Source organism: Meriones unguiculatus, chromosome 8 (assembly GCF_030254825.1).
Source record: "Meriones unguiculatus strain TT.TT164.6M chromosome 8, Bangor_MerUng_6.1, whole genome shotgun sequence".
NCBI lineage: Eukaryota > Metazoa > Chordata > Mammalia > Rodentia > Muridae > Meriones > Meriones unguiculatus.
The window spans coordinates 70,120,392-70,136,105 of NC_083356.1; the positions used below are offsets into that span (position 1 = coordinate 70,120,392).

Genomic DNA, 15,714 nt, shown 5'->3' on the forward strand with positions numbered 1-15,714 from the left:
CTCAGAGCTTTTGATCTAAATATATTTAGGTTTCATAAAACTCACAGTTGAAAAAGATTTTCATGCTCAAGCTGTTTCAAATACACTTAAAAAGTTTGCCAAAAATAGAATTTAGTATCGATTTCTAAATTAATTAAACTGAACAGAGGGTTGACTGAATCTGGGAAATATAAGTGTCTCCACAAGCCCAAGCACCCATCAGGCCTGACAGGACCCTTTCCTTTGTGCCTTAAAAGAAGTCCCTGTAATATCCACCTGTCTGTGGCCACCTATGCCGTTCTCCTAGCACCATGCCTGGCATGAGTGCGTGACTCCACTCACCCACCTCCCCACTCACTCATCCATTCACATACATTCATCTGTCTATCTGCTCACCTACCCATATAACCAGACACATATGTAGCTACCTGCTATGCATCCACATACCAACCCAGTATCTACCACCCACACATCCACCTGTCCATCCACCCACCTGTCCACCCATCCACCTGTCTACCCACCCACCTACCCACCCACTACCCATCCACCCACCTACCCACCCATCCACCTGTCCACCCACCTACCCACCCATCCACCTGTCCACCCATCCACCCACCTGCTTGCCCATTCACCCACTCACTCAACTGCCTACCCACCAGTCACAAACCTGTCATCATTAAGTTTTTGTTTGTTTTGTTTTTTGGGATTAACACAAGCTAAAGTAATCTGAGAAGAGGAAGCCTCAGTTGAGAAATTTTCCACACAACATTAACCTGTGCACAAACCTGTGAGGGCATTTTCTTTCTTTCTCTTAATGTATTATGCATACAATGGTCTGTCTACATGCACGCCAGAAGAGGGCATCAGATCTCATTATAAATGGTAGTGCGCCACCATGTGGTTGCTGGGAACTGAATGCAGGCCCTCTCAAAGAGCAGCCAGTGCTCTTAACCTCTGAGCTATCAGAGCTGTCTTGATTAATGATTGATGTCTTCAGGGCCAGCCTACAAGGGAAAAGTGTCATGCTTGGGTCAGATAGTTCTGAAATATATAGAAAAGCAGGCAGCCAGGCATGGTGGCACACCATGGCCTTTAACCCAACACTTGGGAGGCAGAGGCAGGCAGATCTACCTAAGTTCGAAGCCATAGCATAGCATCCACATAGCAAGTTCCAGGAAAACTAGAGTTACATAGACAGACTGTGTCTAGAAAGAAATAGAGAAAGAAAGAAAGAAAGAAAGAAAGAAAGAAAGAAAGAAAGAAAGAAAGAAAGAAAGGAAGGAAGGAAGGAAGGAAGGAAGGAAGGAAGGAAGAAAGAAAGAAAGAAAGAAAGAAAGAAAGAAAGAAAGAAAGAAAGAAAGAAAGAAAGAAAGAAACTGAGTCAGAACAGAAAAGGCCCAAAAGGGTGAAAACATAGAACCCCTTAAAAGGACCCCTGAGGTTTACCCTCCCTAGCTTAAGCTTTGGGTCACACATAGGTGGGCCAGGCCATGAGTAGGATTCCCTAGCAGGGTATTCTAGGCCCTTGGGCAAGCATCTATCTTCACTCTAAGTGTCCTATTAGAGGCAAGGGACCTTCATCCAGCTGGAGGCAAGAAGGTAGGTAGAGTACTGGGGATCTGGGAAGGAGGCAGCCATTTTTACCACTTTCCCAGCCACAGAGCCATGAAGTACCTATGTGCTGGGTTATAGTGACAGCTGTACTAACTTAAAGGCCTAAGGAAAGGTCTGGCCTAGTCTTGTCATACAGATAGCATAGAGGTAGGTAATTTAGGCTATTAGTCACCTCTGGTCCTGGTTGTGGGAGTTTAGGGGAGCCTATGGCTATAAAGGTCATTTAGATTACTAGCCAACCTCTGGTCCTAGTTGTAGGAGCTTGATATGGCCTGGCTCAACAGACAATGAGGATTACCATGCTGTTCATCACCTCCAATCCCCAGCTTTCTAGATGGAGGAATGAGCTTTTTATGTCTTTCCCACTGGAAAGATGGCGCCCATTAAAAAAAAATCTGGCATGATGGTATGTACCCCTCACCGAGGAGGCAGAGACAAGAATGTCCCTGATAACTCATTTTGCCAAATTAGTATACTCTGAGTTCAGTGAAGGACATTTTTTTTTCAAACAGTAAGGTGTTGGGGACGGATGAGAGGTTCAGCAGGTAAAGATGTACACTGCCAAGCCTGACCACCTGAGTTTGCTCTCTGGGGCCCACGTGGCAAGAGAGAACCAACCCCTGCATGCTGTCCACATCTTCTCTATGCACACATACAACCCCCTCATACTAAGTAATAAATAAATGTATGTATGTATCTAAATTAAGATGATGGAGAGCTGGTGACATGGCTCAGTGGGTAAGGGAACTTGCCACCAAGACTGACAATCTAAGTTTGATCCAAGATGAAAGGAGAATAGACTCCCTCAAGCTGAACCTTGATCTCCACATGTGTACCATGGCTTATGCATGCCCGTACACATATAAACAGACGAACCCACATGTAAAGAACTGGTGTTCTGCAAGTTGGTCCTGTTTTTTGGGTGTCCGTGTTGTCTATATTCTTTTTTTCTTTTCTCTCTTTTTGAGACAAGGTCTTGCTCTGTAGCCTTGGTTGGCCTGAAACTCACTACCTAGACAAAGCTGTCCTCAAACCCAGAGATCTACCTGCCTCTAATTCCCAAGTGCTGACCACCACCCTTTCTCCACCACCCACTGATGTCAGTATTCTTAACTGGCATTGGAGTAAACTGTGAAAAAAAAAAAACAAAACAAAAAAAAACCTTACAAAGAAAAACGATGGACAAGGGCCTAATAGAAAGTGTGTGCAGAGTGCATGCTGAATCTTCCTGGGGCTTTAGGACAATTCAGATGGGCAGGGTATGGAGTGATGGGGTTTCACTGCTACTTTTGAAACAATACATCCCACACACCATTAAATAAATTGAAAACAAGTGCACCCATCATCTGAGCGGGATGTCAATAGTAACAGCTATAGTTCTGACAAAGTAACTGTACAAAAGGAAATAAAAAGGACTGAGGACAAAGCTTCACCTTAGAGCCCTTGCCTAACATGCCCAGTGCCATGGTCTGGATTATTATTCAATCTCCAGACCATAAAAGCCCCCAACACAAACATAAAGAAAAGCCGCAGGAATCATGACAGGATCCAGGGGAGGTGGCTTAATGCTAAGTCCTACTCCTACCTCAGCATCTGCTCCAGACCTTCGCTCATCCCCCCTCCAGCTCCACCTGACACCTCACCCCCACGCTCTCCTACCCAGCTCTTAAGCCTACCTCAACCCAACCCTGACTTCTCTGTGTCTTTCCCAGGCTCCTTTTCTCTCCTGGCTTCTCCCTTTGTCTTTACCATCCTCTCCACCGACTTCTACTCCCGCAATGTCCCTCTTCCTACAAAACGCTCCTTTTTTCCTTTGCCTCTTCAGGCTTCTCTTCTCAATCCTAATTCTCTCCTCTCCAGCTTTTCTCCCTCGGCTCCTTCCCAGCTCTTCCTTTCCTCTCTTGCTTCTCCCTTCAGATCCTCCCCATCTTCCCCCACTACACACCCACTACTTTCTCGGGAACCCTCTCTCTCCACTCCTCTCCGATTATCCTGGATCTTCTTCTGACCTCTCCTGCCACTTTCTCTGGCTCCTCCTCTCTTCCAGCTCCTCCCCTCCAACCCTCTAGATCGCCTCCTCCCCTTCTCTCTGCCTCCCTCTCCTTCTCTACCTTCCCCTTCTCTCCCAGCAACCTCTTCCTCCACCAGCCCCCACCAGGCCCCTCCCCCTTCCCTGTCCTTCCCTGTCAGTCTTCGCCCTTCTCTGCATGCTCCTCCTCTCTCTCTCTCCTCTCTCTCTCTCTCTCTCTCTCTCTCTCTCTCTCTCTCTCGCTGGGTTGTCGGCTCTCTCTGGCTCTCTCTCTCTCTCTCTCTCTCTCTCTCTCTCTCTCTCTCTCTCTCTCTCTCTCGGTTGTCGGCCCGCGGAGTGATCGATAGGTCAGTCCGCAGGCGGGTCCTCGGCACTTGGCTCGCCACGCCTGCGACGCTGCCATGGAGACGTAGCCGCGGCCTCCTGGCCCCGCCGCGTACCTGGATCCTCTGCGTCAGCAGGCACACGCGTGTCCGTGAGCGCCGGTGGCAATGGCTGCTCTGCTTGAGGACCCGGGCAAGCGGTGCCTTTGCCTGGCGTAGGGGTGCGGGAGGTGGGGTTCGCATCTTTCCTCCACCCAGAAGCACTGCTCCATAGCTGAGGAACGCTTCTCTCACCAGCGGAGACCCTGGGACCACCAAACCATCTGTGGGCTGCCCACACGCCTCACCCTTCCTCCCAGCTCACCTGGCTGCATCCGTGAGTAGCCTCACTGAACTCTGTGGCCCACTGAGACTGCTCCTGATGGCGAGGCCTGTGTTGGGCCTGTACCCTACGCCAGACAGATTCTTCCCTTTGCAGTGTCATCCTTGGTAAGAATGGAAGACTGGCTAGAAAGGACGTGAAAACTAGCGCTTGGTCCACATTCCCATTGCCTTTTGAGTGGCGTGGACAGGTCGGTCCCTGCTGCAGGGACCCTGGATACATCTCTTTGAGCTCAGCAGTATTGCAGAGGCAGTGGCCATCTGGGCAGGGTGCCCCAGAGTGGTGTGGAGTCTCTGTCGACACAACTCTATTGTTCAGAGTTGGGCCACCGCGCCAGGCTGACCCACTTTCTGTCTGGAATGGCTCACATGGCTTCCGAACGGTCAGACTTGTGTCTTAGCTTCCCCTGCCCTCCTGAGGATCTTGCCTATGGGAAGTCTGAGTTACCTACTTCCACTATTACATTGAACGAGTAGTCTTCAACCCAACAGCCAACTAGTTAACAAAGCCAGCTGTTCGTGGCCTAGGAGGGAAGCCAGGTGTGCAGGACCCTGGGCTTGTGGGATGAGTCGGCGAGTCCCCCTGGCAGAGAAGGCCCTGTCAGAACGCTACGCCCGCCTCCGGTACAGGGACACTTCCTTGCTCATTTGGCAACAGCAGCAGCAGCAGTTGGAGTTTGTACCACCCAGGACATACCTGAGCAGGAGCCGCAGCATGTGGTACTCCCAGTATGGAAATGAGGCCATCTTAGTCCGAGACAAAAACCAGCTTGGGGTCTCTAGGGACACTGGCCAGTCTAAGTTTTGCTCAATCATGTAATTCCAGGGAGATGACCTTTGATGCCCATGAAGATCAAGTTGTGGTATGAAAACTCAACACCCAAGAGTAACATCCAAGCCCTTTATTAGTGACACAGCTGGTGCCTAGATGCCCTCCCCTCACTGCCCAGGCCCAGGCAACAAAAGGGAAGCCAGTAAGACACCCCCCCCCCCAGCTTCGATGAGCTGCTGCCTGATATAGAATGGGTCGGGTCCAGGGTAAGGAGGGAACTCTTCCTATCATCTATGATGAGCTCACTGCAGTGACATGTGAAAAGGGGCCAGCACTGGGAATGACATTCCTGAGCACAGAGTTTTAGTGACCAATTGGTCTAAATGTTATACTGCATTATGGTCGCATCCACACTGGCCACCAGATGTGATCTCATATATAGGTATATCTTAAACACCGTCAGCAAAATGTGCCCAGAAGTGATTTCACACTTAATCACCCGTGGAAGAGAGCAAGTTCTCGACGGTGGAGCAGCAGAGCCAACTTTCTGCCAGGCTGCAGTGGCATTCTTTTAGGGTCTGTCACGCTCCACCTCAGCACACGTTGTGGACAGCTGAAAAGTGCTTGCCTCTGCTGCAGTTAAGGTCTGTGTGGCTATGCAAATGCGGTTGTGTTTTGTCAAAACTGAGCTTTCTAAATAAACCTAAGACTCCCATCCTCATTTATCTCGTGTAAAACCCTACTTGGCTTTCTAAAATAACAGTAATGACTGACGGTTGCTAAGAGCCCTTAAATGGAAATATATAAAGCAAGCACAGGCCCTCCCTCAAGACAGCCACTGTCCCCTCCGCACTTTGTGCTCAGTTACAAACTGCTCCAGTGGCATCACCGCTCACCATGCACCCTGTTCTGCCCACTCACCAGGCACTTAACTACCATCCAACTGCCAGCACTCAGTGGCAGAGGCTGCACTTTGCTTGAAACTTATGCAAAGAGCATGTCTCAGCCATGGCTTTATGTTACTGTATCCCTTTGCAGAAATGCAAATTTGTTTTAAAACCATCAGGACACAGTGCATTCCTCAAATACGACATCCAGCCTGGGCAGCTGGAGCCTCCTGAGGAGCCTAGGGTCAGGGTCCTTCCGCTCTGTCCTGCTGAGATCAAGGGCATGGGCTGGACTTCTGTAGTGTATTTCTGTAAATATAGAGGGAGGCCTCATCATACAGTATGGGCTGGTTGGCCTGACCTGGAGGCCTGACACTTGGAAATTGTTCCAAGTTCCTCAGTTTCTGTCAAGCCTTTCAGTTCAATTGAAGTCCCGCACGCAAGCTTCACACTTACCTGGGATTGCTGCCACCTGCTCACATCCCCCTACCCCAAGACTGTCCCTATCAGATACAGCACACTCATTAGGGAGGCAAATCAGACTGTGCTGGGAAGAGTGAGCACTTGTGGGGCAGCTATCTTAGGGTATCCAGCAGGTATGGGTGGCACACAAGCATCATGCCTCATGTAGGACACTGGAAAGCCACTAAGCTGCTTAGAATACAAAATGCCATCTGTGCTTAGGAGGCCAGGCCAGTACTGGAAGAGACTAAGTCTGATGGGAAGGGGTAGTGGCAGCAAGAATGCCAAAGTAGCCTGACACACTCTGGATGGGAACATGAACCTCCTCCCCAGGCCTGGCCACTTACAAGTTTTCAGTCCTTTACTGCAGCTAAGCCAACTCCACAGCCTACTTTTGGTGAGCAGAATAGGTTTCTTCATGTGTTCTAACCCACATTTCCACTGGGTCTATACTTGGAGGCCTATACAAGGAACCTGCAGCAAGGAGACGGAACGGGCATTAGGTGAGACAATCTTAGGAGAGCCTTGGTCTTCAGGAAGGCAGTCAGTCTAAAGGAGGGCCGTACTCCCTGTACCCCAGCACCACGACAGAGGCCAGCAGGTGCTCAAGAGCTCTGCTGCTGTTCTGCAAAAGCCTCCCCCGTTACTATGCAGTGTGCAGGCCTTAAAGAATTCACAGTTCTGTTGCCTCAACCTCCTAACAGATTTCACCACACTTAACTTGAAGTGGTTTTTAGAGCCCTTTTTGGGTGTTCTGGTGTTCTGTGTATTTCTTCTACCAAGAGCTATAACAGGTCAAGTATGAGGACTCACCATGTGCCCTCAGAATGAGGAACTGCAGCAAAGAGCACTACGCAGACATAACCTTTTTTCCCCTTCTTTTTATTATGAAAACAAAACAAACACCCTAGGAGAAAGGTTCATGATTACCAGAAGACACCAGAGTACTTCCTACCGCTTTTTACTCTGTGCTGTTGAGGCCGGCATTGCAAAAAACAAGCTAAACTACTTACAATGGACTCATTTTCAGTAACTGACATTTACAAGAATATACTAGAAACGGCACTAAAAAGTTTAAGAAAAGTTACGGTAAACTTGCATGCACATCATACAGAAAAGAAACATTTTAAATATATATATAAAAAAAGAAAAGCTTCTGGAAGTATTATGCCAGTAGCAGGGACAGTGAGAAACAGGATGACAAAGCTTTTGACAGTGGGCTTGCATTTCCCAAATGACTGTAAAAGGCGTGACAGCTGCAAAAGGACAAACCAAGAAAACCACAGATGTCTCCCGTCTGTAAGCAAGCTGAGCTATCCAGCCTGAGGAGGTCTGAACCTGAAGCCCATTCCTCGGCTCCCAGTAGTCTGCCAAGTGCCTGCCTCACTCCTGCATGTGACCCTTAAGGAAGCCTGTGGACAGCTGTTCTCCAGCTCTGCACACAACAATCTAAGTTCCTGTAGCCTCTGTAACTTAGAAGAAGGGAGTGACAGTTTACCCTGCAGCCTGGCATTGTGGGGACCGAGGCCCTCCAAAACTCTAAAGACAAAACAGTTTAAGTCTGGACAGAAAGAAAAAGAAAAAAGCACCAATGACCGAGGCTGCTCAGTAGGGACCACAGCCACGGGAATGCCAGACCCTCCTCTCATGGAACCAGCACTGCACCACTGCCCTGCTGCAGGGGCACCACCCAGGAACGGACTCTGCTCGCCTCACATCTCACAGAGGCACTCGGTGCACGCCCAGGCGCTGTGCCTTGCCTAGACATGCTGCCCAGGCTGTCATGGTAGGCCACCACTGAGACCCCATGCGAAGGCCTGTCAGTTTCCTCGTGTTTATTTCTTACAGTCACAGCTTAAATATTCTATTAAAGATCTGTTTAAAAAATACCTTTGAAAAACAAGGGTAACCTTAAAAAAATGGAACCTTAAAATCCACTTATATTTTTATTATAAACAAACTGGCTTACAAGTTTAACTGGCTGATCACTCACCAGGCGTCTAGACATGGTAGCCAGCCAGCTGCTTCCCGAGCTTGACACTCACTGCCTGTCCACATCCACAAGAGCTGGCAGCATCGACTTTAGAAATTTTACATATCTCCCATGTGGGGATGCTGACGACGAGTCCTTGGCTCTGCCTAGAAGTAATGGAAGAAACTGCAGGGACCCCCGCCTCAGTACAACCATACAACGACCAGGCTCTGCACCTGGCGCCCTCAGGTGGGGTCGGGATAATCAGTTTTCTGGGCTAACAGTGATCATCAGGCTCACCTTTGACCCTGTCGGGAGTAGACAGGTCAGGCAGAGCCTCTGCAGACTGCTTCCAGGCCTGGGAGATTGGCCTGTGTGCTCCTGGCTGAGGCCACAATGCTATAGCTAATCCAGGCTGACCCTGCATTCCAAAACCATTCGGCAGCCTCAAACACAACAAACGGAACAGAACTTTCTGTTAAACTCTGTATATTATTACTTTTTACAATAGAAAATTAAATGTCAAGACCTTGGCCTGATATACATTGCTTTTCTCTCAGCTTACAAAGCTTGTGTTGAAGAACTGAGGTTCCCTCCGTTGACGTCTTTTAAAAAGACCAGAAGTTAGTAAGAAAGAACTGAAGAGACAACATAAAATGAAGATGTGCTGCAGCCGAAGGATGTCTATACTTGTAAAGTCCCCAGGTTTCATTAAAAAAAAAAAAAAAAAAAAAAAAAAAGCCAACGAGCCCAGGGAGCCCAGCCGTGATGAGCACCAGGAGCTACACCACCACAGGACCAATCTTCTTACCACAGGTCCAGTCTCCTCATCGCCAGGGGCCTGCATCTCCACTTTTTCTCAATGCACTTATTTATGGTTTTTTCTTTTCTTTTTTCTTTTTTTAAAAAATGACCAATGATGTTAATAATAAATAAAGTATTTATATATACATAAAACTGGGGAGGTGGTTCAGGGCGTGAGGCGGTGGCAGCCGGGCAGCGCTAGCAAAGTGGGGCACGCTGGGCTGGACTTCTGTAGAAAATGGATGAACTTACAAAAAGGTTTATTTTTGTGTATTTTTTTTTTAACTTTTTGTTTTTTTTTTTTCTTTTTATTCCCTTAAGTTGAGGTAAAAGTTTCGGTGTCCCAAAACCTGCACGCTGCACACACAGTCAAGGGACCAGAGAACTCAGCACCCCTCTTTCTCCATGCCCAGCCCAGAGGTGCGAGGCTCTGATCTGCAGCTACGAGGACCCTCCGCTGGGGCCCAGCCTGGTTCCCGTGGGCTGACACATCTGTCCTCAGCCCCTGCGGAGAGAAGTAACCTGCTGGTTAGTGTTCTAACAGCTTTCAAACACAGAACCCATTCCAGAGAAATACCCTTGAAAAGCTTCCTTCAAGTTACTAAGGGCGAGGCTGGGCCTGAGGAGGGATTGGGCAGGTCCAGCCACACCTCCCACTGTGTCTATGGTCATCAGGTTAGCATCCCAGACCGCAGTCTCCAAACTAAACCGAGCTGCAAAGGCATTTCCTGCAGACCTCGGCCCTCTCGTGGGGTACGGTGCACGTGCGAGGCTCTCCGCCCTACCGGAGCACAGCTGGAAGAGATCATAACACTGAAGTAAAAGAAAACCTGCACACCATGGAACGAAAGTATATTAACCATAGGAGGGAACACTGCAGTCAGCGTGTGCCACGTCCATTTGTCCAGCTCTGTTCCAGTCCAAGTTCACTCTGAGTCGCTGCTGTCAGAGCTGGACCCACTGGAGCTGCTGCTCGCAGACTCGGAGGAGCTGCTACTGCTGAGCCTTGATGGGCCTCCTGAGGGCGCTGAGCCAGACTTCTCTGCAGGGACACAAGGGTGGGAGAGGCCCTCACTGAGCAGTGTGTCATCAGGTCTTCTCTGTCTTGACCCAGAGGTACAGTTAATACTTGAAGGCTACCCAGAAAATCACATCCAGTGGCCACATGGCTGCACCAAGGTACATGTTTAGGTGAGATCCAAGCTGACCATTGGTCTCTGACAGCTGCCTACACTGTCCTGCTGTTCTACAGCATCACTGAAGCCCAAGGACAAGGAAGAGACAAAAATACCTACTAACCTAAATCTATGACCTAACAAAACCAAAACAGAAGACCTGGGCCAGAGACAACACTTGCTTACCATACTAGTTTAACATGTTGGGTTAGAAAGACAGAAACTCACTGCTTCCAATAAGCTGGTGACCAATGCTTAGGAGTGAGGAGGCAGCAGGTGGATGCCAGGCCCTCAACATCAAGGCCAGCCCCAAGGACCTCCTTCCAAGAGCCTAACTCCATAGAACTCTAGGACAGACGGTCTCCCTCTCTCTCTCTCTCTCTCTCTCCTGCAACTACCCCAAGGGGCACAGATGCCCCTGCCCCTGGTTGTAGATAAGACTAAGTAGGAGGTGCTAGGAGGCAGACCTTGCTCTCCTGGTCCTTGTGACTGCTACCTCCCCACAGCAGGCCTCCATGCTTACCTTTCTTAGTGGGTTTCTTGCTGTTCAGCTGTCCACTGACATCTTGTAGCCGCTTCTCCAGCTCCTTTTTCTTCTCCTGAGCTAACTCCTCTTTCGATTTGGCTGCCTGCTTCTTCCCGCTTGTTGCTGTGAAGTGAGCAGTGAGACAGCTACGCCAAGAGGTCACCAACCCACACCAACAGGTGGCCAAAAGATCCCAGCCCCACACGCTAGTGCCCACACCACCCGCCTTGCTGCAGGGTCAATGTATCTTTGGTGCGGAGCTGTTATCAGATCCTGGCATAGCAGGAAACATTAGGGTAACCTGGAACAACCACTGCCGCATCCACGAAGTCCTCAACATTTACCGTCATCTCTATTCTCCAGAGCCTGGAACCTGAGCTATGACTTGTCATCTGTTCAAATGGGAAGGGCACAGACCCTCTTGTCTCATTCCCCCCTCAACACAGCTACTCTCTCCTGCCTGAGCTGGAGACTGACATGGTCTTGGAAGTGAGTTCAGCCTTCAGTACCAAATTCCTGTATCATCCAGAGTAGTCAAGGACCAAACACACCTGAACAGCCACATGTAGGTTGGCATGAGCCTAGATAGTGAGGGGCTGCCTTGAGACTTCCAGATTCCTCCCAGCCTCTAGCACCTGCAGACCCAGGCAATGACCGGTTCCTGTTTGGTGAAACCAGCAAATTCAGGGTGCACTTTTTAGCTCACATCAGAGTCCATCCTGTGGAGATTCTGGACACCTGATCAATCAAGAAAATGGGACTCATCCCTACAGCCAAAGCCCCAGAGCCTTTAGAAGGGGTATGAAATGGGCCCTAACTGGACTTGAATGAATGGCCTGGGCCAACCCCAAGTCCTACTTTTTCATCACAGGCCTGTTAAGGCCCAACAGGCACCTTCCCTAGCAAAGAACAGGGAAGAGGACATGGGGGCAGGCATGCCCTGGCTTAGTGAAGATGTCCTTGGGGCCTGTGGTGGTCAGGTAGGCTTAGACAGCAAGCCAGCTGTGGGCCTAGGACCCCCTCTTCTCACAGGCTGCAGAGGCTACGAGCACCATGCTCTCACTGCCACACAACTTACACAATGGTTTCCTTTGCTTTTTCTGTAAACAAGACTTGACGTATCTCTCCAGTTCCCGCAGTGTGGTTGGCTTCAGCGTCTCAAAATCAATCTCAATCTCATCTGGGTTTGAGTCCCTGAGCGAGGGCTCCCGGGACTGGATGATGTGCACCACACGGCCTAGCTTCTCGCCAGGCAGCCGGTTGATGTCCAGGCTGAGTTGACGCTTTTCATCATAGCTCATGGGCAGGCCCTCCTCCTCTTCCTCTGAGTCATAGGATGCAGATGCCTGCTTGCCACCCTTCTTGAGCTGTCTGAGGCAGAACACAGGAAGCCATGTGGCACTGAGTCTGTTACCTATCCCACCACCTAACCCCTTTCTTCTCCACAACACACTGCTTTCTTCCCTAGGGGTGTACCCAGAGTTCCTCAGTAACAAGAACTGGGCAAACCATCTGAGGATGTCTAGTCTGCCTGCCAAGGACAGGCAAGGCCCTACTTCAGGGTCAGAACAGCTGCTTCCTGGCCCAGGGCCCAGTCAGAAGCTACCTGTCAAACCCAACAGGTCAAAAACAGACCTCCATATTCATACAATTAAAATTTGAAAAGAAAGAGAAAAACCAGGGACAGAGAGAGTGATGACATGGTAGATGAAATTCAAGTGTGTCAGTTATTACACTGAATGTAAGTATCAACTTGTTGGTATATCACCTAAAAGGAAGAGATGGTCAGATGAGAAACAAGTCCCTCTAGTGATAGATTAAAGTAAAGAAGATGGAAAAATACACCATACAAACCTCAACAGGCAAGATGGTAATAAATTTAAGGCCAGCATAGATTACACTGGGAGACCTATCTCTAAAAGGGTGGGAAAAGCCAGAAATAGGTATATTACAGTCTTACAAAATAGGCGTCAGAGTTGGTAAGGTGGCTTAGTGGATGAATACCTGTAAACCCTGTCCAATCCCCAGCATACACATAATGGAATGGGAGGACCCCTGCTTTTGTAAACGGTTCTCTGATCTCTACATCTACACTGTGCTATACACACACACAAATACATGTGATTTTTTTTTCTAATTATTTATTGAGACAGGTTCTCACTATGTAGACCAGGCTGGCCATGACCTCAGAGATCTATCTCTGACTCCTGAGTGCTGGGATTAATTACCACGCACGTAATTTTAAAAAGTTTAAAAGGGGCCTGAAGAGATGGCTCAGTGGTTAAGAGTTCTGTTCTTGCAGAAGATCTGGATCCAGCTGGCACCCACACAGCAGCTCACAACTAACTCTAACTCCAGTCCTAGAGGATCTGATAACCTTTTTTGGCTTCCAAGGGCACTGCATGTACATGGTGCAAAGTCACATATGTAAGCAACACATAAAATAAAAATAAATTTATCTTTTTAAAAAATTAAAAGGAGGCCAGGTGTGGTGGCACACGCCTTTAATCCCAGCACTTAAAAGGCGGAGGCAGGTAGCTAAGCTCCTCTATGAGTTTGAAGCCAGCCTGGTCTACACAGTGAGTTCTAGGAGATAGACCATTGTCTAAAAAGATTAAAAGCAACAACAAGGAAGGCTTCTGGTCAAGGACTATTATCTGGAAGAGAGACTGGATATTGACAAAGAGTCTCTACCATATGTCAACTGCCCAGGAAGACATTTCAGTCCTATAGATGTATGCATTAAAGCCAGGCCACAAAATGCAGAGCAGAGGAGCCCCACAACACACTTAACACCCAGAAAATAGAAAAAAGGATAGTCTTCTTAAAAATTGTCCCTAATTACTATATAATATTATATCCCATCATTTTGAGGACCAGAATTACACACATACCAAATCCAGACAAAGACAGTGTAAGAAAAACTGATTTCTACATCCCCTTAAGAAGAGAGAGAGAGATGAGAAAGGAGAGGCAAAGGTAGGTTAGAACACAGATCATCCTGCATGACCTCTCAGCTGACAGTTCCAGGGCTACACATACTGTTCTCCTGAACTCAGCACTAATGCCCTCCCACCTAGACCCAAGTGGGCTCTAAAGAATCAGTCTCTCTACTGCCACCAATGCCTGTGAAACTACCATTTTATGACTGCTTGGACCTGTTCTACACAATGGCCAGAATCTGACCCCTTCAGTCGTCTCTGGCTCCCTCCCTCAGAGGATGCCTTACCAGAGCATGGCACCTTGTATCCTCTCATTTTTCCCCCCAGCAGTATCAATTCCACTCCATTTCCCCAAAGAAGAACGTCTGCTAGCCTTGCCTGAGGCTCTGTACCCAGCTTCTACTGCTCACCTGCCCACAGCACTCGCTGCTTCCACCTAGCTAGAGAGAATCCTCTCTTGGGACCTTTCCTACTTTAACCCCTTGCCTAACAGCTGCACTAGAAATTAGAGTGTCTGGCTCCAAAGTGAAGGCCCTTGGCCCACAGCAAGAAAATGTTCCAAACACCTAAAGCAACAGAAGCCTCCTCTGGGAGTGCAAATACTTTAATGTCCAGCACCAGAGCCAGACAGACAGGTGAGGGTGACCTCCCCAGCAGGCATCACAGGCACTCAGTCACCCCAAAGTCCCAGCCCAGTTTCCATGTAGCCAAGGCGCACGGTCCTAGATCCGGCAGTCCTTGTGACCTGAGGCAGTCTGAGGGCCAAGCAGGTGGTCACCCACCTGCTGGCTGTGGTTGTGCTATTGGCCTTCTTGGTGGGAGCCTTCTTCTGCTGGGCCTGCTTGGCTGCTGGGACTGCCTTGGCCTTCTTCTCCTCCTCGGCCTTGGCCTTGTGCTTCTCCTTCTCTTTATCCTTGTCCTTGTCTTTCTTCTTCTTCTCCTTCTCCTTCTTCTCCTTCTTCTTCTTTGGTTTATTCACTGGGGCCTGAGACAAGGCAGCCAGCTGTTCGTGCACGGCCTTCAGCTGGAAAAGAGCAGGCAGCTAAGCGGACACTCTGGGCAGGTCTGTACCCCTGTGGCTGCCTCAGCTATGTGGGATAAGCCAGGGGCATCTGGGCCCACTCTGTCTCTGGAAGCCAGAGAGATGCAGGGAAGCACTTCCCAGCCCACTCTGCCCCTCTCTGCCTGCTGGTGAGTCACTTCACCTCCTGAACCTGTTCCCTCAACTATTGGGGGGACAGGGACCCACCTCCCAGGGTGGTTGCTCATAGGCTGGGCTTGGGGCAGGTGACACAGGAGGACCTTAGTAACAGCAGCTAATACTTTCATTGTTAATGCTTATCTTTCAGATGAGAGGACTACAGTGTAAGCACCTGCACAGAGGAGACATTCAACAGCTGATCCTGGAAGGCTCTGCAGCCAGTCTGCGGGATCAAAGTGAGACAATGGCAGCGGCTCATCCTCCTGGTGCCCGAACAGCAGCCAGCAAGACAGAACGCTGCATTTATGTCTCGGGAAGGAGGACCATGACCCACCTTGTACAGATAAGCAGGTGGCCTGTGTGGCTCCCTGGTATCTTGGGAAAAGCTACGTAGCCAACAGGGGAAGGTACCATGCAGTGGGAAGGACTCATCAGCCCTAAGGCCACACCTCATGCCCTGCTCCATGTCCTCATCATCTCAGCATCTGACATGCAGCTCCATCTGGTGACACTCTACTCTCCTGGCCCTGCCTCCCCCTGGAGCCACCTGTTCAGGCACACTACTTTGCCTTTGGCTGTGCTCTGACTTCACAGGGCGGGCTGCCACACCTGGGAAAGGTAGACCATATTGTAGGACTGTTCCTGAG

The 15,714-nt window shown here is 49.3% G+C and overlaps 2 protein-coding genes across 5 annotated transcripts in view; one reads left to right on the plus strand and one right to left on the minus strand.

Moving 5' to 3' along the window:
• Positions 1-3,627: 3,627 nt before the first annotated feature.
• Brd3os (BRD3 opposite strand) lies at positions 3,628-9,159 on the plus strand. Its single transcript, XM_060389754.1, has one exon. The coding sequence runs from the start codon at positions 4,892-4,894 to the stop codon at positions 5,144-5,146; it is 255 nt and encodes an 84-aa protein (XP_060245737.1). The 5' UTR covers positions 3,628-4,891; the 3' UTR covers positions 5,147-9,159.
• The window catches only part of Brd3 (bromodomain containing 3), a 31,953-nt gene continuing 23,547 nt past the window's right edge, over positions 7,309-15,714 (minus strand). For 3 of the 4 annotated variants that reach the window (XM_060389753.1, XM_021637361.2, XM_021637445.2), the window contains exons 9-13: positions 15,240-15,290; positions 14,649-14,890; positions 12,003-12,295; positions 10,922-11,047; positions 7,309-10,265 (exon numbers count right to left, since the gene is read on the minus strand). In XM_060389753.1, the coding sequence (XP_060245736.1) occupies positions 10,150-10,265; positions 10,922-11,047; positions 12,003-12,295; positions 14,649-14,890; positions 15,240-15,290 (828 nt within the window). In that variant the 3' untranslated portion in view covers positions 7,309-10,149. The remainder of the gene's footprint in view (positions 10,266-10,921; positions 11,048-12,002; positions 12,296-14,648; positions 14,891-15,239; positions 15,291-15,714) is intronic. The other variant, XM_021637531.2, reaches the window with a different exon arrangement.

Bases quoted from the DNA above. Each gene is read 5' to 3' on its own strand.
- Brd3os (XM_060389754.1), top strand. From the start codon at position 4,892: ATGAGTCGGCGAGTCCCCCTGGCAGAGAAGGCCCTGTCAGAACGCTAC.